The sequence below is a fragment of the Aulonocara sp. 'chitande type north' Nkhata Bay genome, linkage group LG1 (genome assembly GCF_057382095.1).
Source record: "Aulonocara sp. 'chitande type north' Nkhata Bay isolate Kocher_YH1m ecotype deep benthic linkage group LG1, A_spYH_male_GT1.1, whole genome shotgun sequence".
NCBI lineage: Eukaryota > Metazoa > Chordata > Actinopteri > Cichliformes > Cichlidae > Aulonocara > Aulonocara sp. 'chitande type north' Nkhata Bay.
The window spans coordinates 22394013-22415277 of NC_141344.1; the positions used below are offsets into that span (position 1 = coordinate 22394013).

Here is a 21265-nt window from a genome sequence, read left to right on the forward strand (position 1 = left end):
TTATCAGTTTCATGCCTGGTACTTGAAAGTACATTCTTTTTAAAAGGTTGTTGTTCAACAAAAATCTTCTTAGGTGCCTTATCACCCATTACATCCTATCATGCGGAGGTAAAAAAAACAACAACACAAAAAAAAATATTTTGGATAAAAAACAGCTTAAAAAAACAGGATACAATTTTGTAACATAATTAATATTTTTGTGTTCAAAACTCATGCCAGAAACAATCCCTAATGGGAAGGTTATGTTTCAGCTTTGGATAATCAGAATCAGAATCAGAATCAGAAAGGGGTTTATTGCCAAATGTTGAGCAGGTTTACCACATTAGGAAATTGCTGCGGTGCTTCAGTGCAAACATAGTGTCATAAATAGCACTTAAATAGACATGAAAAAATAAAAGTAGGGATAAGAATTAAAAGTGCTACGTAGAAAGATATGTGCATGAGCTATACATGAGATATATACATGAGAATAAGAATTAAGAGTGCTACGTTGAAAGATATATACATGAGTGCAGGTGGTGATCAGTGCCAATCATGGAATGATGCAGTGAACACAGCGTAGGGTCATGTGTTAGTAGCGGGAACAGTCATATGGTTATTGTTCATGTGTCCAACAGCAGAGGGGAAGAAACTGTTCTTATGGCGAGAGGTTCTGGTGCGAATGGACCGGAGCCTCCTGCCTGAGGGGAGCAGGTCAAACAGACTGTGTCCAGGGTGAGAAAGGTCAGCTGAGATCCGAGCTGCACGCCGCAATGTCCTGGAGGTGTACAGGTCCTGCAAAGATGGGAGTCTGCAGCCAATCACCTTCTCAGCAGAGCGCACAACACGCTGCAGTCTCTGTTTGTCCCTGATAGTAGCTCCAGCATACCACACGGTGATGGAGGAGGTGAGGATGGACTCGATGATTGCAGTGTAGAACTGCATCATCGTCCGTGTTGGCAGGTTGAATTTCTTCAGCTGCCTCAGGAAGTACATCCTCTGCTGGGCTTTCTTAATGACGGAGGTGATGGTGGGCTCCCACTTCAGGTCCTGGGTGATGGTGGTACCCAGGAAGCGGAATGAGTCCACAGAGGTGATGGGGGTGTCAGTCAGGATGATGGGGGGGAGTGGGGCTGTGTGCTTCCTGAAGTCCACAATAATCTCCACTGTCTTCTGGGCATTCAGCACCAGGTTGTTGTGGCTGCACCAGGACACCAGACGTTCAACCTCCCTCCTGTAGGCAGACTGTTCACACTTCTCAAAACCAAGGGTCTTCTTTTCAAATTCAAGAAACAGAGCCAAAAAAAACGCCCAAAATTTTTTTTTTTTATTTTTAAATTACATCTTCCACTGTCAATAATAAAACTTATACCTTCTGTTTGACCGTGCTAACATTTCTGTATTCCTGCTGTTAGCTGTGCTCTTAACGTTATTTGCAGTCCAGCATCAATAGCCACATGTTAACTCCCACTAATGAGTAGTGCTGGATTCCTATGCCGCACCGGTATTTGTCACAGTCCACAGAATTCCACAGTTGATGATCAGCTGTAATAAAATGTTGTGGTGCATTGTTTCTGGAATAGAGTTACACATGTGGGTGTGTTGGCCTCATGTCTCAGAGGTCAGTGGTGTTATTGCACAATACTGTCCACTGCTAGTGTGCCATTGGGTTAGTGTGATTTATTATAAGCATTTAACTTCCACTCAGTTGTTATAAGGATATTAGAGTGAATAAGAGTAAAGCCTTTTATCTACCCTAATCTTAGTTCAAGCTGCTTTTCAGTTTGTTTTGGTAGATCTGCAGAATAAAATAACAGTTTGGGGAGAATATGTCTCTGTCATAAGACTGAAAGGGAAACTTCTTTCCATTGGGTGCCAAAGGTCATGTTGTGGCACTGGGAAGAGAAAAGAAACTATATCTGGCTGCGTTTGTTTCCAGAATTTAGTGAAAAGTGTTTAAGTAATGATTTTAAGACTAGACTTGTCATACCTAGCATTTATGGATTTTCATTAAATCACTATGTAATATAATCAGTCATTTAACTGATATCTAACTACTTGAAAATGAATACACGTTAATCCAGCGAGGAGTTGGCCTTAACTTTCCTTCACTACACTAAATGTTGGCCTCATTCTGTGTGTTTGGCCTTCAGTCATCCCTGCTCACTTCTTTGAATATACCACAAGAAAAGAGATGCAGTTTAGAGAAACAGCCGTCCCTCTGGCTTTTTAGACGGCTGTGTTTTGAGTAGACGGACTGAAATAAATGGAAATTACGTTTGGATGGAGGAGGTTGTATTAATTAGAGTTGCACAGCGGGCCAAGAACAGCCTCTGTTTTGCTTTGATGATTACACATCTCCATTTACATCACTGAAGGAGGGAAATGCAATTAGACAAGCAAGTGCTAAAGAGAGAAAAAGAGTCCTGATGATGTTTTTGTCATGTGTCTTAAGCTCTCCATCTTTTTGAAGAACTGGGGCTTATATGGCAAGTGATTAATATATCAGCCCTTGTGTCGTCTTGTGTCTTTGACACAGAGTTGCACCACGAGTTTATTCATTATTTATCCAGGTTTTTGCAGATACACTTCTATGAAGATTTCACACAGCTTTTGTTGTCCCCTAACAAGTGTGAACAAATAAAAACTCTCAAAATATTTTTAGGAATATCCATGAAGACTGGACATTGTTCAAAACAGATGTGGTCACATGATAGAATAGATATTTGTACATGCAGATGCGTTTACACATGTTTGTCATTGCGTACAGCCTGTTTTGCACAAATGCTGGGCGTTGTGGACGCCCACTCGCCCACTCTTGGTCTCACTGAAGGTCATTTTGAGGTCTGCACATGGCAAAGAGTGATGAGTGGAGGGTGGGTCCTGCCTTTCTGCTGTCTGAGTACGCAGCAGCTCTGCGATCTTTTGAGAACCTCAAAGGAGACCAAAATCCCAAACACACCTACAGATGGGTCTTTGATTAGCTCTTGATTCAAAGTCCTGTCTCAGCCCTTTTAAGAGCAGGTCTAAGCTGTCTTTGTATAGGATGAGAGGGATGCCAGTTGAAGGCAGCAGCCGGGAGGTTGTTGGTGCAGCTGGACTTCAGTTATTTTGTGTTTTGTTTGTTTTTTGGCTAATTTGTCCCCGGCTGGGACCAATCTAAACATGCTATTTTGTCTGGGACAAATGTTTAGGCATTGATCCATGAAAAAAGACACAATGTAACTTTTAAAACACACTCAGCGTAAACTTACTTTAAGAGAGGTTATGTTGCAGAAGAGCCAGATAGTGAACTGTTATGCTGTAGGCATCACCTCGTGCCGTACTTTAAGTAAACGCACTGAAAGAAAGCAGCTGCTTGTGATGTTTCAACATCAGGGGACTCGAAAGTGTGGCAGTTATCAAGGATATCTGACCTGCTTATCCTTTCATCTCTGGAGGGAAATCCAGGGCAGATACACACAGCAGGGGGCAGGTGGATAGCAGAGAGAGAAAGAGAGAAGGAAAACAGAAAATGCCTTCTGAGGGAGGAGGGGTTATCGGAGGAGTGAAATGGAGAAAAGGAAGGAGCGGGAGGGAGAGATGCACCGGCTATAATCTGAGTCACATGGCAGATCTTAAAAGACTGCTTCTGTCTTCTATAATCGTGGCATTATAACTTTAGTCTAGCCCATTAATATCTGCTTTGATTGAATTCAAATGCAACATTAAAATAGAGGGAATAAATTGAATTTCCCAGTGTGGGCCAGAGGCTTTTGTGGCATAGCACTAGTAGTAGTTTTGCAAAACAGTCCACACATTTTGTTTAATGCCTTGCATTACAGTTGATGCTGTGCTCTGTCTTGAGATGGATGTTGTGAAACTGTCGAACAACAGATTAATGATCAGTAATCCTATGTTGACTGGAATTACAAAAAACCTTAAATGTTAAATACCACTAACACTCCTTGTTAATTCTTACCGTAGTTTTTTCTCATGCAGTATGAATATAAGCATTTCTGTCTCTTTTCCATGGATGTGATTGCTTCACTGAGACATCAGTGGGAATCCTTGCAGTTTACTAAATGAGCGCACCACATTCTTGGATGTGATTGTTCCACATCTCTGATTTTGTGCAATAGCATTGGTGTGGTGTGAACTCTTGCTTTCTCCTGCCACCATAGTCAGTTTAAAACAGGATGCAACAACTTGATGAATTGCATTTCATTTTAGTAGCTGTAAGGGTTTGATGATGCGTTTGTTTTGTTGTGGCTCACTCTTGAAACTGACTGGGCTGAAAACTGAACATGTTGTGTGTCTGTGCGAGGTTGTACAAGCTCGTTGTTTCATGCAAAAAAGATCATAGCAGGGGTCTGCCCAGGAAGTTTAAACCTTGCTTCAGTTATGACGAGCTTTAATGTTAAGTTTAAATGTCATGTAGCTCCCTCTGGAAGATAGACTTGTTCATTCGCAGTTGTAATGTCATCTAGGGCTGTGGGAATAAAATAATTCACCACCTGTCTCGTACCTGCTAATACCAGTGATTGAGATTGAAATTTCTCTGTTGTTACTCTTTGATAGTTTCTTGTTCCTTACTATAAAGCCCATCCAGCCAAGCAAGGACCACTCCAAGCCAGCCCTACGTCCTTTCTGGCAGGGCAGTGCAGTGCAGGACTCCGCAGGGATTTATCATTCCCGCTACAGGCATAAGGGATTTAACTGTGTGTGTGTGTGTGTGTGTGTGTGTGTGTGTGTGTGAGACAGAGTGAGAGCAAGAGAGAGACGATGAGAGAGAGGAAGAGGGGAGGTACAAGAGAGAGTGCATGTGGCAGCCGTGGCTCAGCTGGTTAGGGGAGAGAGAAAGAGACTGGAACAGATTCATCCCAAGGCTTGTTGCCCTACATGCCTACACACACATACACACAATCTCTCTCTCTCTCTCTCGCTCTTTTACTTTCTGTCTCTGCCTGCCGTGTGTTCATTTGCTTATCTTCCACAGTGTTGGGAGCACTGCACTGTCTTTTCATTTTGGCAGCCAGTCACCCGCCTATGGAAGACACTTTCTGCAGCTTAAGCTCAAATTTTGGAATAATCAGATGTCAGAATTGATCCTCATGAATTTGCTTTTTTAAAATTTAACAAACTGTTTGTATAAAAAAGGTTCTGCGTTCATACACTAGTCTAATATCAACACATATTCTGCCTGCTAGTGACATATTAGCTCAGAATTGGTATTATATATTCACCGAATCATCCTCAGCTGCCACTGCTGTTCTCCCTCAACTCTCCCATCAGTGTATTTGTTACGTGATAATCAAGCAATTTGATCCCAGCACCATGTTGTAGGCAAGAGCCCATCATTCATCATCATTAAGCATCATCAACAGCTTAAGCACTCTCTATAAACAACCCTTTGTCCATCCTTATCTTCTCTTGCTCTTAGTTTTGAATCCTTTATCTTCCTCTCTGTCTCTATCTCTGTTCCTCAGCTTTAGTGTAAAATAGATGGGGCCTGTAAACTGTATTGTTCAGTGTTTGGGGAACTGCTGTCATACTAGTAAATTTTTAAACCTGATATTTGTTGCTTTAAAAGATAGTTTGCTTAAGGTGGTAAGGTTAAAACATTGTGCATCCTCTGCTTTTTCTGTTAAATTGGCAGTCAACTGTGTTTAGGTAGCACAATTGAGCCTCCATTTTTCTGGGACACTTCAAACCTGGTGGCAGGCAGAATTACAGAGTAAACATGGGACATACACGGAACCTAAACATTGTTCTGTAGCCTTTGTAGCATGTCATTTTCATAACGGAAACAACTTGGTGAACCTGCAATCTCTAACTCACTCTCTAATGTCTCTAGGTTGTAGTTGTAATAGTGGGACTATAGTGTTTCCCTTGGTTAGGTTCTTGTACATGTGCACGTCCACATGCATGCTGTCCTGAATGAATGATTAAAAAAAGTTTTGACTCTTCAAATATTTGAATTCCCTAGTTCCCTTTTTGAGTTTAAACAAAGTAAAAAGGAGCCAATACATTCTGCTGCCTCTCTAGTGTGTCTCCTATGCTGCTGACAGACTCCACCAACTTGCAGCTGGCTAGTCAAGTTCTCGTTCTGCTCTGTAACCACAGCTCGCAATAGATCTCCAGTGCAGAATCAGTTCCACCATTGCCAGCTGAGTTAGTGAATCTGATTGCAGAATGAGATCCTCTCTGAAGCAGCGAAGCAGGTGATTGCAAATGTAAAAAAATCAAAGAAAGAGATGCGTTAGAGGTAGCTGGTTTGCAGTGTTTGAAATTAAAAATAAGAGCAAGGGATTTGTTTGCTAGTAAACTGATTGCATATGGAAACGTATAAACAAAGATAAAAATAACAAATGCTTAGTGAGTCACCAGGTGTTTCTCCACCTTGGTAATCCATCAAAGTGTGAGAAGCATAATTTGTTTCCTCAGAAAGTCAATCAAGAACTAAAATATTCATTATTCTACAGGTTCTCCAAAAACATAATCCACCATTTTATTCATTGATCATCTTGTAATTGTCACATTCCTGCTGTATTATAACATTAATTATGTAAGATTCTTGGTCAAATTTAAAAAAAAAAGAAAGAAAAGCTTTTAAGGCTCTTGACTTAAAAACTCAAATGAAATGGATTCTTTTCATCACTGGAGTAATATGTACAGCTAAGCTCCCACACATTCTGCGTGCTGATAACCATGTATCATGCTTGGGTAGGACTGAAATTAAACAGGACTGTGCTTACTTGTTGTATTTGCCCTCTCAGATGCTTTAGCTTCATGTGCTCATGCATAGCAGTTGTACTGCTATGACAAGACATTTGCAGTGCTTACACACCAGATCATCGATGGTTATCTGCATGAATCGCTGTAACACAAGGGATAAGGACGCACTGATTATGACATTTTGGGGGGGGGGGGGGGATTTTATCGCTGTCATTTTTTTCACCGCAGTTTATCAATATATATCGCAAGCTTCAAGGTTCATTTTTACTGCTGTTATGTGCAGAGAGGAGGTTAATTTTGGTTTAAGTATTCTTTATTTTTAGTCAGATGAAGATAAATACACTGTAGACAAAATACAATGTACAAACTTGTACATTTACTCAATTGTGGTCACCCTTTACTCCAAAGCAAAACAAAAATACATTTTTTAAAAAGATGCAAGAAGTGCAGTAGTGTCTCAGTGCTGTCTGACAGAAATGTTTATGGCCAGGTTGGTAATGAGGGCCAGTTACGTAAATCACAGAGTTAAATCTAATATTTTTGACTGTGCTTTTACAGTGAAGTTTTTGTCATAAGGTATGGTATGGAAGAAGAAAGAGTCTGAGACTGTATGGTTTTGCATTGTGTGTAATCTAAAGTATGGCGCTGCTTCACATGACTTGTGGTGTTACCTGCCTTCGACACAGTCCTGTCTGCTTCTATTTCGGACTTTAAATAGCCCAAATTTCTCCCTTTTATCTTGCTAACACCCCCAAACACTGGTGTGTATGGCTGCGGTAGTTCAAATGTTAGCATATGTGCTGCACAACACTTTGTGCTTTGTGTGTCAGCCTAACCTGACGTGGCTCATACTCTATTCCAGTCACACGATTGGTTCAGTGTGGCCTTTTCTCATTGTCATTGGCCGTTCGTGTTGTTTGTCGAAACACGGAAGGAATGAGTTCTGCCAACTTTATATTGACCAGCTGTGTTTATGGCTTTATTGCCAAAGCCCCAAATGATGCAATTTTGTTTCCCTTTGTTTTTATTTGTGTGTGTTGTTATTTCTTCCCTTTTTTGTGGGGGTCAGGAAAACAGTGAAATGATTCAATAAAATAAAATAATCAAATATATTGTAAGATAACAAAAAAAATCAATTGAAATCAATTGAAAAGTGAAAAAAAATCTTTTTTTGTACATGTGAATGTCTCATTTTTAGCAAGCAATACAAAGATTCATAGATTCAGATAATATTAATAATAGTTAAATGACCTACACCTTTTGGTTACTGCACATTCTACATTACTGAATAGTGAGGTAAGCCTTTATTACTCATTTGCGTATTCTAATTAGATGAATTCCAAAGATAATCTTCCTTCAATATTTCTTCTTGTTGTCTTGGAGTAGTTTTGGGTGTTGTTGTCTTTCTGTAGTTGTACATCTTTGTAAAGAATGCTCTGACCCCTCCCGATCTACCATCACTTTGTGGAACGGTAATTGTGTTGCCAGTTTAGTTCTGGGAAAATTTGTGCTCAATGGTAACTCATTAATTCACTATAGATTCTGGCCCACAACATGCCTATTGTAGCAAAGTCCTCAGAAAGCTTGGGAATGCCATTGAGTGGGTTGGGCCTCTCGTTTTATGGCACCATGTGACAACTATGAGTTGTGGTTTCTGAGTTGCGTAGTTTGGGAATGTTGTGCAATGTGAAAGGCATCGTGTTTATACTTCTGTGGATTACTAAATTCTGCTCTTATCTTCGTAAGCTCACAAACTCTCTGTACAGTAGTTTTTGCTGCTTGGACTAATTTTGCCACTCCTGGAGTGACACGAGTACAGCGGAAAGAGGCATTGCTGAGTCACACCTGTGTTTAATGTGTGCATACGCATGTACAGTGACTTCCAGCCGCAGTGTGAAGCAGAAACCATAATTTACATAAATGAAGAATGCCAGTGTTTTGTCAATGTTTAGTGTGTAACACGGACACGCTTTGAACTCTGCTGCTTGGCTTTGCCATAAAACAACCTGCTGTGTGTCAAATGAAATGGTTAGGCTCTCCATGAATATGTTTCATATTGATACTTATTTTAACATAATCTTAGTGTTGATTTAAACGCCAGGAAAAGGCATACCACAAGCAGTGACAGCTTGGCTAACTACTTGTATAAATGCTCAGTTTACCCTTTGCACACAGTGTTTGCATAAAGTCCCACAAGCATAATAGTTAATATAGTAAAAAACATTTAAACGTTCATATCTATTTTTTTGAGCAATTTTAAATACAAAATGAAAATGTATAAATGGTTTGCCGTTGCCCTAACATTGCACCTGACATCCTGATGCTCCCACTATAATCTTCCTTCTTTGAACAGCTTTTTATTTCCTGACAATGTGTGTCTGTTTCCCATCATACCCGATGAGCTAATCAAAATCTTAACTTTAATATAAATCAATTGTCAGTGTCAATCCACTGCTTTCTATTTGACTCTCCCATCTCAACAGCTGAGAGTTGTAACTAAGCCTTGGGCTGAGTGCCTGTCAAATGGTTGTATTTCACTCCTTTGTCAGGCACAAACCGCACAACACAGCCGGGGAAGTTTCTGGCAAGCTAGCAAGACACAAACAAGCTGAGAGATGCACAACAGTGTTACCAAGATACTAGAGCTGGGCGATATGAGATTTTTTCATATCACGATATGTTTTTTTCATTTCAGGCGATAACGATATCTATCACGATATAAGCCAAATAACTATATTTGTAAGATTTAAATGTGCCGTTGCTCACAAGTAAAATGTGAAATAATCAGCAGCTTGTTTTGATTTAAATATTTATTTCTCATAATAAGTTCAACAGGGTAGATGTACTTAAGGAACATGAGACTTTTTCAGATAAATAAAGGCAAATATTGCAAACTACACAAAAGACAGCCGCTAAAGCGTTTAAGTTTCAAAATAGAACAAATGAAACAGACTAAATTGTCAATTCCACTTAGAAATAAAGTATTAATTCTAAAAATAAATCTTAGTTTGTTTTACAGAAGAACAGACAAAACTGACTAACTTTTGTCAATATCAAATAAACTGAGAACTAAAAGGAAATTCTCAATCTCTCCTTGTTGTATAGCTGAGCTTTTCAAACAGTTTTAACAGTTACTTTAGTCTGACAAAAGCCGAATGACGAATTAGCGCTTCCAGTCAGAGACTGAGGCTACGTCCACACGTACACGGGTATTTTTGAAAACTGAGATTTTCCGTTTTCGTTTTAAAAAATAATCCCGTCCACACATAAAGGCAGAAATGAAGGAAAACGCTGCTATGAACATGCCAAAGCAGCAGGTGGCGCTAGATTCCTAACCGTGCAGAAATGTTGGCCAATCAGAAGTCTAGAAGCCTCGGTGGGAAAAAGTAAACAAAGCTGGGGCATAGAAGCAGAACCGAGTCGTATGTGTGGAGGGACAGTAACTGTGTGTATATGTAAGCATTTAAACACTGCAGAGAGTAGAATTAACAGTAACAGTATTGTAGAAATTCATTTCACCGAAACAATAACGTGGCGCACAGTGTGACGCATGCACCAGTTTATTGTATTTCCAGACTTGCTTTCGGCACAATTTACAGTGCACGCTACTCTGTTTTTTGTCAGACTTGAAATAGCCGAAATACCTTCAAACTACGGAACTTCTATGGCTCTTCCGTTCGACAATCTCTCCGGCATTGGAACCATCATCTGTTTTCTCTTCGGTCACGCTCGGTTGATTTTTCTAGTCGGCACACTCACTTCCTCCATTACGCGCTGGCTGCTTCCCAAACAAACACACGTGCGGCTTGGCACTTGTGCTGTACGTAACAAGTCACGCGACGTGACGCTGCGGCTGTGATTGGTTCGGCTCTGCGCTACTGAATTTGGATCGGCTGACCTTTTTTTTTTTTTAAGAGAACAAGAGCGGCGAGGTCTATCGCGATAGCTTAATTTCTCTATCGAGTAAAAGTTATATCGCGATACATATCGTTATCGTTCTATCGCCCAGCTCTACAAGATACACAGACTAGAGAAGGATGCCCTCCGTGCTAGTACATCAACTTAGCATTACAGTTATTTGCTGATCTCAAATTTGGGGAGGAGAAAATTTGGGATAATGGTGTAATTGCTATTCACTCTGTATTTGTTTTTCTGTTTTCGAAACCAGAATGACAGTCTTTGTTTAATCCGCTTATCAAGTTGCTAGTAGCACATTATAGACTGAGGGGATGTGGCTGCGCAGCCATACATGGTACATAAAGATGGACTGTGATCCCACCCACTGGTTTTTAAAGTCCTGTTTTGGAGCTGAGTTGAGCCTTTGCATGGTTGTCATCTTGGTGTTTTAAACCTGGATTTGACAAGTGAGGGGTGACTCTGACAGTGAAATTGCACATTCATTGACTAATTAAAATCACCTTCATGTCATCAGCCTGAAAAAAATCATTTTCTGAAACTTCATGTAACCATAACTTAAACGTACATCTGTTATACTGTCTATGCAACCAGGTCTGCACGCATTTGCACAGAAAAGTTGTTTCTCTGGGTGGGGGAGGGTGTGCTTTTTTTGTATCGCAATTGAAAAAAAAAAAAGATGTGACACTCAGAGCAAGCTGCCAAACATTAAGTATATTCAAGATATTTCCCATGCTTACTTTGATGCCCAAAATGTAACTGAGATTCTTGTTTAAATTTGTATATATACATATTATAGGTCAATTCTCTTGTTGAACTTGCGGTTTCTTTTCATTGGTTATTAATTAAATTATTAAGAGTAATTTAGATTTTATTACCCCTGAAGTACTGAATTTATCACACCTCTGAGCTAACATGTATCACAGTAAATGGCAGCACATGTCTTCAGGTGAATAGACGATCACTTATATTGAAAGCCACTGTGGGTTATTGTCATTTTTCACCGAAATCTGAATCTGATGTATTTTGTTTCCCTCATATTAAGTCACCTCAGTCCCGTTCACATTACACTCACATTTTCACTTGTGCTGATCTGTGCCAGAGTTTTCATTTTGTGCTCACTGAGTGTTAAAAGGAAAAGGAAAAAGGAGCGAGAATGAAGCAGAGAGGGCGGTTATGGCAGAAAGCTGCAGAGCCTAATGTGAGGGAAACCATTTGGAATGAGAAATGAGCTGAGTGAGAGCCTCGTCTCCTTATCTGTGCATTCCTGTAATGTGTGCATGTGTGGGAAGGGAGGGGTAGGGTGGGAAAACTGATTGTTGTGTGTTCGGTTATTGGCTGAATTCAGAGTTTCAAGTGCTGGATCTGGTTATCATTCCAGTGCTTTGGCTGACAGTTTGTTTCCACCGACACAAAAATAAAGCACAGTAGTGGATGTTTGTGTTCTCTGGATACAGTTCACAGTGGCAAAACAAAGGTTTCACCTCCTGTATGTGTCCTTATGGCACTGAGGATACCATGCTTTATCTCCACTGAAAATATAGATACCTGCATATAGTTTAATGTGATAAACCAAAGACTTCTGATAAACTCACTGTTAAAAAGAAAGAGGTTGACTCGTGAAGCGATTTCCTCTCAAGATGTCAAAGAAATTTGAACCCTTTCTCATGTATAGTTTGACGTTTAGTAGAATAGTTGAATACAGCCTCTAAAGCATGTTCATGCATTGGATTTATGTTCATTGGTACATTCCACACCCATCTGCACACAGAAAAAGAGAACAAAAGAAACTAAAACTGCTCGTTTAAGCAAAACATTGCCCACTCCTTGGATAAAAATCACCAAAGTATAAACTGCTGTCAATGAGGCTGTTTGAAATTTTTAAATATCTAAGAAACTCACAGCCTAAACTAAACTTAAAATGGAAAGTCAGAATCACAGCAGAAGTTACTGTTGTCCTCTATGACCTCAGCACTTCCTGTCTCCCTAGGCAGAGAACAATTAGTGTGGTTGGGCTGAGATGACTTTGCTGCTGGATAAGCTGCACATGAGATGTTAGCCTAGCCTAGCCTAGCCTAGCTGTGTGTTTGGGTCAGTGGATAGCAGTGAACAGCCCACTGCACACCAGCTCTGTGGAGCTGCAGTGTGGTCAGTGACAATAAGAGGAGCCTGCACCTGACACAGAGCCTCTAATGAAGCAACAACATCACTGCATTCATTGCATTGAGATCTAGATACAAATATAAGCTGCAAATGGACATTATGCTTAAAAAAGATCAATGCAGTCACCAGTATAATCTGGTTAAACGCTAAGAGCTTCTGTATAAATGATCTAGATGAGCAATTTCTTTACAGAGGCTGTAACGCAATTAACTGACAAGATATTCTCTCAAAATCGAATTCAGAATCAGATTTAGTTCAAGCTTTGACTGGTCGTTTCCTAGTTGGCCGACATCCTCAGGGTTAAGACACGGTTGTTTGCATGTATGTTCTGCTTCTTTCATTTGAGTCTTAGCAGTTCTGCAGTTTACTGTAAGAGCCATTCTTGCTGACAAGAGGTGTTATCCATCCATCCATCCATCCATCCATCCTGTTCTGTCTGCTCTCATGAGACGGCAGCGGTAGACTTCATAGAGAAGCGTGGCTCAGATTAACGTTTTAATCCAAAAGCCTGGATTATAGGTTTTGTATTTTATTCCTACCCTCACCATTCTAGCACTGAGTCTGTCAGATCATTTTAGTCAGAGGTGTGTGCGTGTGTGTGCGTGAATGGTTTTATTTTTTGTGACTGTGTATCTTGAGTGTTGCTTTAAGGAGAGTCCTGATGGGGAGTTTTTCCCCTCTCTCTCCAAGGAGCTGTGTGACAGAGTAGAGCTGCTATTTGAAACTAATTATCTCAAGCATATTTGAACATGTCAGCACAACCGTACATCATTGCTGACTGAGGCTCTGCATCATTGTCATCGCCGTCATTGTCATCTGCCTATTGGCTACAAGCGCTCGTCCGCGCGCCCTCTCTCCTCCCATCATAGTAACGACCTGCCTTTAAATTTGCTGCTGCTGAATTCATCTGTTTACCGCTGAAGGTGACGGGAGTCATTTTCTTGCGGTTGTTGTTAAATGTGTTCTTCGTGGAGCTGCACAGTAGACATTAATCTGAAAGACAGGATGTAAAAGCATACCACTAAGGCTTACACATCGCATTTGTTTGCTGTTGAGTGCATGCCCTCCGGAAAGAGCGTGTGTGTCTCTAATTAAGTGTTGTTTGAGTGTACTGCTGCCTCACTCTTTCCTTTGGGTCTATTAAGACGGGAGATATGGTTTCCATGGATATAAATGCCCCAGTAAAGGACTGAGTTTTTTTTAGTAAAGGGTAGTGATACTGTCAGAGTCACCAGTCTATTCATCTTAATATCATTCTCTATTGTACCTGATGCATTGATGAATTGGTTGAACATTGGTATCAGCCTATGATCAAATAAAGATGACAGATGGTAATTGCTAGCAGCTGATTTTTATCTGTTGTGTTGTATATTTAAAAAGAGACGTTAGGTGTTTTTAAAAAAAGGAATATTTATTGGCTTCCCTAGTCGAGAAAGAAAATTGAATGAGAACAAAATGAAACGTAGAAATGCTGCTGTTAGCCAACTTTGTACTTTCAACAGCAGTATCAGCTAAGAAGATCGCATCAGTGCATCCCATCTACTCCTCTTCAATCTACATATGCTTACATGAGTAACTTTTTCTTTCTGCAGTACAATTGAGCAGGTTGGCAACAGGGTCAGCTAGTAACAGCAATGTGACCCTGGTATATTTGACTAAGATCACATTGAGATAAATAGCCTCCTGGTCATCATGCGGTGGCCACTCCCCCTCTAACGTTCCCTCCCTGTGAGCTGTGAGGTTTCATGTTATGAGATAACGCTATGCACAGAATAGTTTTTAATAGTTTGCACAGAGATTTCTCTGGAAGCTGGAGCTATTTCCTGCAAACAGGAAATGGAGTGTTTTCCTGTGGGTGCTGTGGCTGTGCTTGCCTACATCCTGCCTCAGGCTATCAGAGAGGAGCAGGCACAGTGACCTAAACCTTTGCAGGAATTTGCTTCACACTTGTCGGCATCTCGACACTGGCTTTCGCTTGCCTGCAGTTCAGTATTTCTCTCTGTGCCGCTGAATAACTTAATGTGAATAATGAGTGGCTCTCACTCTGTGGCAGAAAGGTCAGTGCTGACCAAATCTTTCATCTTTTCTTCTTTACTCATCCCACATTTTCACCCCGTGGGTTGCTGTCAAAAACGGCACCTTGGACTTTGATACGCCTTCTTTATAAAGCATTCCTGTGCTTCAAATGAAGGGAGGTGGTGAGTAATGGGTTGCTGGAGAACAGTTTCATTGGTAAAAACTGATAAAGAGCTTGTGTTGTTCTCCTTGAAAACCTCCCCTTAGCCCATGGCATTACTCATAAGATGACCTCATGGTCACCTTCTGCTTTGTCAGGATCCTTTCATGCTAATAACTGGATTAAGTGAGTAAAGGTGATAGATAATTAAGCCTGTGTTGTATATGTTGTTGTTTTTTCTTACTATTTTGTAGTCAGTGCCACCACCTGGGGGTATGAGACCAAGTTTTTGCATTAGTGGATGTTTCCAGATGAATGCTTGAATTTGTTTGCACAGAATAAATGGGTGTGTAGTACACATATTTTTAATGCGCTGACATTGTGCACACAGTTTGTGTAGATTATCTGTAAACGTGCACACATTTGAAGACTACAGGAACTGAAATGCACATGATGAAAACTTCCACGCATGCTCTGGACACTATTTATCATTTCTCTCTGCAGCAGGTTATTATTGTCCTTTTCATCATTCATTTCATTCCAGTCGGTTCATCAGTATGACCCAAAGAACCGGATTAGTCTGTGTCTTTGAAGAGCCTGAGTGAGCTGTTATCATCTGTACTGGACTGCGTGTTGTGGTGAGCCAGGCAGGGCCAAGTAAGTCTGGCTGTAGCTTGAACAAAGAGGCCCTGTAGTGTTAGATCATGGCTGGTGGGTGTGTGTTTGTCCGTGTGTACGGACAAGTACACATGTGTGTAGTTTGATGGCTGCTCTTTGTTTCTCAGCCCTAGGCCTCACTGGCCAGGGCTCAAGCCTGACTAATATGGCTGTATAAATACACTAGGCTGCCGTCAGTTTGTGCAACATCAAGCGCGCCATTGTTTCACACAGCTCTGCGACTTCAGAGATAATCCTCATCGTTTGTTCCCGTGTGTATTTTTAATATTGTTTTGCTCCAGAAAACGAGACACACTTGTGTTCATATTTGTTTTGGCCCCACGTGTTCGCTGATCTTTTTTGCATGATCGAGAACATTACTGTAATAAAACATGAGCTCACCGAATTACCTTTTGACACTGAGCTTGGGTTTGATAAAATCTTTTCCACACAGAAAATTCCCGTCTGTGTTTATTTGTTCTACACAAAATGAGAGCACACTTGCCTCCTGTATCCAAAGACCAATTAATTAGCACTTTTGAGCCTGTGTTTGTTATTCTTTTGATGTCTCTTAATAGATCCTTTGTTTTAAATATGCTAGTTATTTTCCTCATGGAGTGCTTTCATTTACCCTTATCCCAGTTTTCCTTAAGCTTCACTGCTGCCTGCTTTCCATCCTACTTATATCTCAGACTCAATCAGCAAGGCTGTTAATCGGGACTTCATATTACAGTGTTTAATTACCGCAGTAATCTCATCTGAGAGGCCTAGCTGTAGTTCCAATAGGGTAAAAGTTAGAAGTAGACTAAGAGGATGACACAGTCTCTCTTCTTGACCATCTTTAATGTAAACTTTGTGTTTATAATAAACACAGTATTTCTTATGTGGCATATGTCACTAGGGAACCTCCTTTTAGTCTTAGAAACATCAGTAAAGACAGTGTTGTTACGCTTAAATCCAAATTAAGTAGTACGGTCAATTAATTTTAAAAAACATTTTCAGGCGTTATGATGTGATTGGAGGTTCAGCTGACATTTTACACATGTGCAGTTCAATCGAAAAGCACGCTTTCTCTCATACCGCCTCCACTCAATAAGTTAATTAAATCCAGGCCATTATCTGTAAGTTTCCCATTTTTCTTATGAGTCTTGTAATTAACCTATTGCCCCTCATGGCTCATACACTCAGTACTAACTGTACGCCCTCCCTAGCACGGCTTGACATCATCGTGTGAGCGCTGTAGGTTTGGACGTGTGGGATGCTTCAATGTTCAAAGCACTTAGTTTTGATGGAGCAAAATGAGTTTCATCCCATTTCTTTTTGTTTTCTGAACACATTCAGCTCAGTGTTGTGCGCATGTGCGTGAGTGTGTGTGTGTGTGTGTGTGTGTGTGTGTGTGTGTGTGTGTGTGTGTGTGTGTGCGTGAGGAACAAACGGGAACTCTTCTCTCAGCAATCACATGCCTATGGTTTAATGTACAATATTATGACTGTCAATGCTAGGGCTGAACGATTATGGAAAATAATCTAATTGCGATTTTTTTGCCCCAATATTGCGATTGCGATGCGATTATTTTTTAAGGTCTTTGTCTTCTGTATTATTAAACAAAGACAAGCAATACATCATATAGTATGGCCAATACTATATTACATTAATTTTAAACTGTTCTTTCCTGGAAGACAGACCTCTGTTATGATGACATGAGGTGATGCATGAATTGATGACTGACATTTTTATTTAACTTCTTCAATCACAACAGTATATTTGAACATACACAATAGTTTATTTTTAGCTTACAAACATCTGAGCATAAAGTGCTGACAAGGAACCCTGGTGTAAACATTAAAATGAAAGTCAGTACAATGTGCAGATTGCAGAAATATACATAAACAAAATCAGTGGCTTTACCACACTCAGTTTTTCGACATCTGTGAACTACTAGACAGTCATTCAATTAAAAAATAATATTAAATAAATAAAACTAATAAATAAAAAATACACACATCTTACTGATCTCTGCAGTCAGTAACATTACACATAAAGTGCAAACATAATAGCAATTGTATAAACACACACACAAACACGCCTTTAAAGTTTAAAGGCGTGAAATTGGACGGTCTAGCCTTCTGATCTGCGTCACCGCTGTCTCGGTGGAGTTTAATAAACTCGGCCGTCTGCTTCTTGCTATCTAAAATATAACCAGACACTGGTGTAAATTCTCGACTGTCTCATACTTCTGTTTAATAAGTTTTCTGTTTGACGTTTAGTCAGCTGTGTGAAAACCAAGGAGGAACCCACCCGGGGGATTAATAAAGTTTTATTTTATCTAATCTAATAACTTTAATCTCAGCCAAACCGATTTACTCACGAACAAACAAAACACTGAAAAAAGCCCAACAATAACATTTTTAGGTTGTCTAAGTGACTTATATATTACGTTTAACCCGAGCAGCGAAACTCCGCGGTGATCTGAAAATGATGTGCCGGGAGTTGTGCCGCTCTCGGCCGCATCAGTAACCCTCGAGCTCCCGGCTAGCTGTCGAGCTGGTGGGTAGCAGACGCCTCTGAAAACGTCGAAGCACTTTTGCAAATATGGGATATCTTGATAAACCGAGCAGATATTTGATGTTTACACAACTACTTTCTCGCCTGAAAATATGTTAAAAGTTTATTTTGTGACCCAGAAAGATTAGTATGAGTAATTTTAAAACTTAGTAGCGGCCGCCATTGTTGGAAACTGGAGTTTGGCTGGGCCGCGCTATGAATTCTGGGATATGGTAGTAATTTGGACAGCCTTCGGCGCGTCGCTGTGACGTAATCGGTCTACAAATGCGGCCTCAGGAGGATGCAGCCCATGAATTTGGACATGTCCAGAGTATAATCGCAGCCTTTGCGGTTAGAAAATTGCACTTGATCATGTCGCGATATTATCGCAAATGCGATATATCGTTCAGCCCTAGTCAATGCCATTGAATCTATATGCAGCCAGCAGTCACACCCTCCTGCTGCTCCTCTCTCTCCCTGCCTATCAGTGCAACCCACAGTTAAAAAAACAAGGCTGCCTGACCGCCTGGTCATATGACCCCAGCACATTGTTGTTTTTTTATAGTGTAGCCCCACTCTGCCTGTCTGCCTGGACGGTTGGCTGAATGAATGGATGAACGGATGGACGGATATGTCACAAAAAACTTTACAGGAATGGATGTGTTTAGGAATGTCATTGGGGGTGCTTTAGTTAAATGGGTCAGGTCCCCACACACTATAGAAGTGTTTCTGTGGGAATCATACTGGCTGACAGGAGGGGAAGGAGGGATTTTGGGGGGTGGTAATAGGGGGATGCCCAAGCCCTCCGCTCCAATTATGGACATAAATAACATACACACAGAGCTTCAATGGAAATTGGGATCAAGGGGTTAACTGTATTCTAAAGATTCAAGCCAAGTAATTCATTGGCATCGAGTTCAGAGGAGTAAATGGAAATGACTGACCACAAACCCAGTAATAGCAGCAGAGGCTAGTGATTACAGAAACACCCTGCTATTATTTTAAGTACTTAAACATGCAATTTTTACACATTTAGTTGGAGTTGTTTATCAGTAAGATTAATCAGCAAATATTCTGCACGCGTAAAAATGTTCAGGCTTGCTAGAAGCCTGAGCCCAAATATAACTTTTGGTTATTTGAAAGGCTTTTCTGGTCTCCTCCTTTTACCAGGTTGATTCTTTTCATTTGATTTCAGCAAATGAAGGTATCTAGGATCTTGCATCCATCTTCTGGTTTCTTCGTGTTTAGCTACACTATTATGTGAGACATGTCAGCAAACACCAGACACTGACTGTTGGTCACATGCAGTTGGCACCTCCTGTAAGCTGTATATTTAGGATAAGGGACGGTGATGACAGTAATGACCATGATGATGTCGAAGATGATGGGTGAGATGGTTTGAGGATTAGGTGATAATGAAGGGGTGCTGCAGTGGGATTATCACGATGACAGGGTGGACAGATGACATGGTGTGTTGTTTTTTTTTGGTTTTGTTTTTTTAAGGAAGATTAAAGAAGGTGTAGTAAATAAGCACCCTTCAACATGCAGTGGTGTGGGTTGAGTGGTTTTTTTTGCTGTTTACTTTCACAGTGGACTGTACTGAGCACTCTGCCACAGACAGCTGTACCATCACTCCCTGCAGGCAGGCAGACATGACAGCAGTGTTGCTTCATCAGCTGGAGGAAGGCTGTAATTTAAAACTAGATCCATAGCATTGTGGGAGTTTAAATAAACAGTGATGTTTGATAAACAAACTGAAGACTATCTGTTTGACCCAATAATAGCAGGAATGTTGCAAGCTAATATTTTATTAGTTCAAAGGCATTATTTATCCCATTATTCGTGTGGATATTTCATATGAAACATTGTAAAAGTAAAAGAAAAGCCTGTATTTAAAGGGGGAAAAGAGGGGGAAAATGATGATATAACTTTCTAAGTAAAGGCAGAATGTGCCTGCCTGGAATCAGTTTAATCCAACACAGCAGCACAAATGAGCAGCTAAATATCTTGGTTGTTTTGGCTCTCCGAGTTAACCCAGCCAGGAATAATATAGGAATGCTCACTCAATCTTTGAGGCCTCAGTTAGTCTCTGCCAGCGCTTTACTCATGCTACTGTCATTCATAATCTTTTCACATGCAGACTTTTGGTACTCCAGGACGTAGTCATGCAAATAAGCAAGAGAGGTTACCTTGCTGGTAACCAAACAACCACGCCGTCTACTGAAAGGGAACAGAATATGGAAATGTTATTTGTAGCTGCAGTTTAGCCCTGTATAGTTGTATATTTAAAATCCATTAGATGTTGTCATTAGTTTATCTGAGTGAGATAATGTCAGAAATCTAAAGGAAGCCACATAGATGATGATGTGCATACTTAAGACTGATCACTTTTTTGTGTGTTGAACTGAAGTAATAAAAGGTCTTTTTGTTTGGCATTGTGCGTGTTTGCTGATCAGTCAAAGGGCTTTTACACTATAGGCCACATTCACCCATTTGCACACATTTTCATGCAGTTTTTATCTGTTTTGCACAAACTCGTGCATTGATGGATGCGTCAGGGTCAGTTTGAGGTTTCCTTTTTTTTTTTTCTTTTCCCCCCCCAAAGATGCTTTCACAGTAGCTAGCGATTTATAGAAATATGTTTGTTTTTTTAATTTATCAATTTGCATTTGAGTGTACACATGTAACTCACTAAAAAACTGCAGGACTGATCCTTTCTCTCTCATCTCTTGCTTTGCAGAGTGCGGCGATGGAGGAAACCGTCATATGGGAACAGCACACAGTTACCCTTCACAGGGTAAGTGTTTACAGTTCTTTAATCCACTCTTCCCTTTCTCCTCTTTTGTCATTCTCCCTCTCTGCCTGTCTCTGACACCCAGATCCTGTAGTATGTCTTCTGTGTTTTTCACTTTTCCCTCCCTGCTGCTTTCTGTCCTCTGCCTGTCCATGTCTGTTTCTCTCTGCTGAGTCGCCCAGCTGTAGCTGCAGGATGTGCGGTAGTGAAACAATAGTCAAGGAATCCAGATGGCAGGAAACAAAGCAAAGGAAGACAAAAATCAGCATCCACTTCCTTGCTACTTCATTTCACTTCCTTCCTGCTGGCGATATGCTCTT

General features: G+C 40.5%; 1 protein-coding gene across 13 annotated transcripts in view; it reads left to right on the top strand.

Annotated features, from left to right (window-relative positions):
* Positions 1-21265, top strand: part of tjp1a (tight junction protein 1a) — a 106235-nt gene that overhangs the window by 56567 nt on the left and 28403 nt on the right. For all 13 annotated transcript variants that reach the window (XM_086288507.1, XM_086288499.1, XM_086288534.1 and 10 more), the window contains one exon: positions 20892-20948. In XM_086288507.1, coding sequence (XP_086144633.1) covers positions 20892-20948 — 57 coding nt within the window. The remainder of the gene's footprint in view (positions 1-20891; positions 20949-21265) is intronic.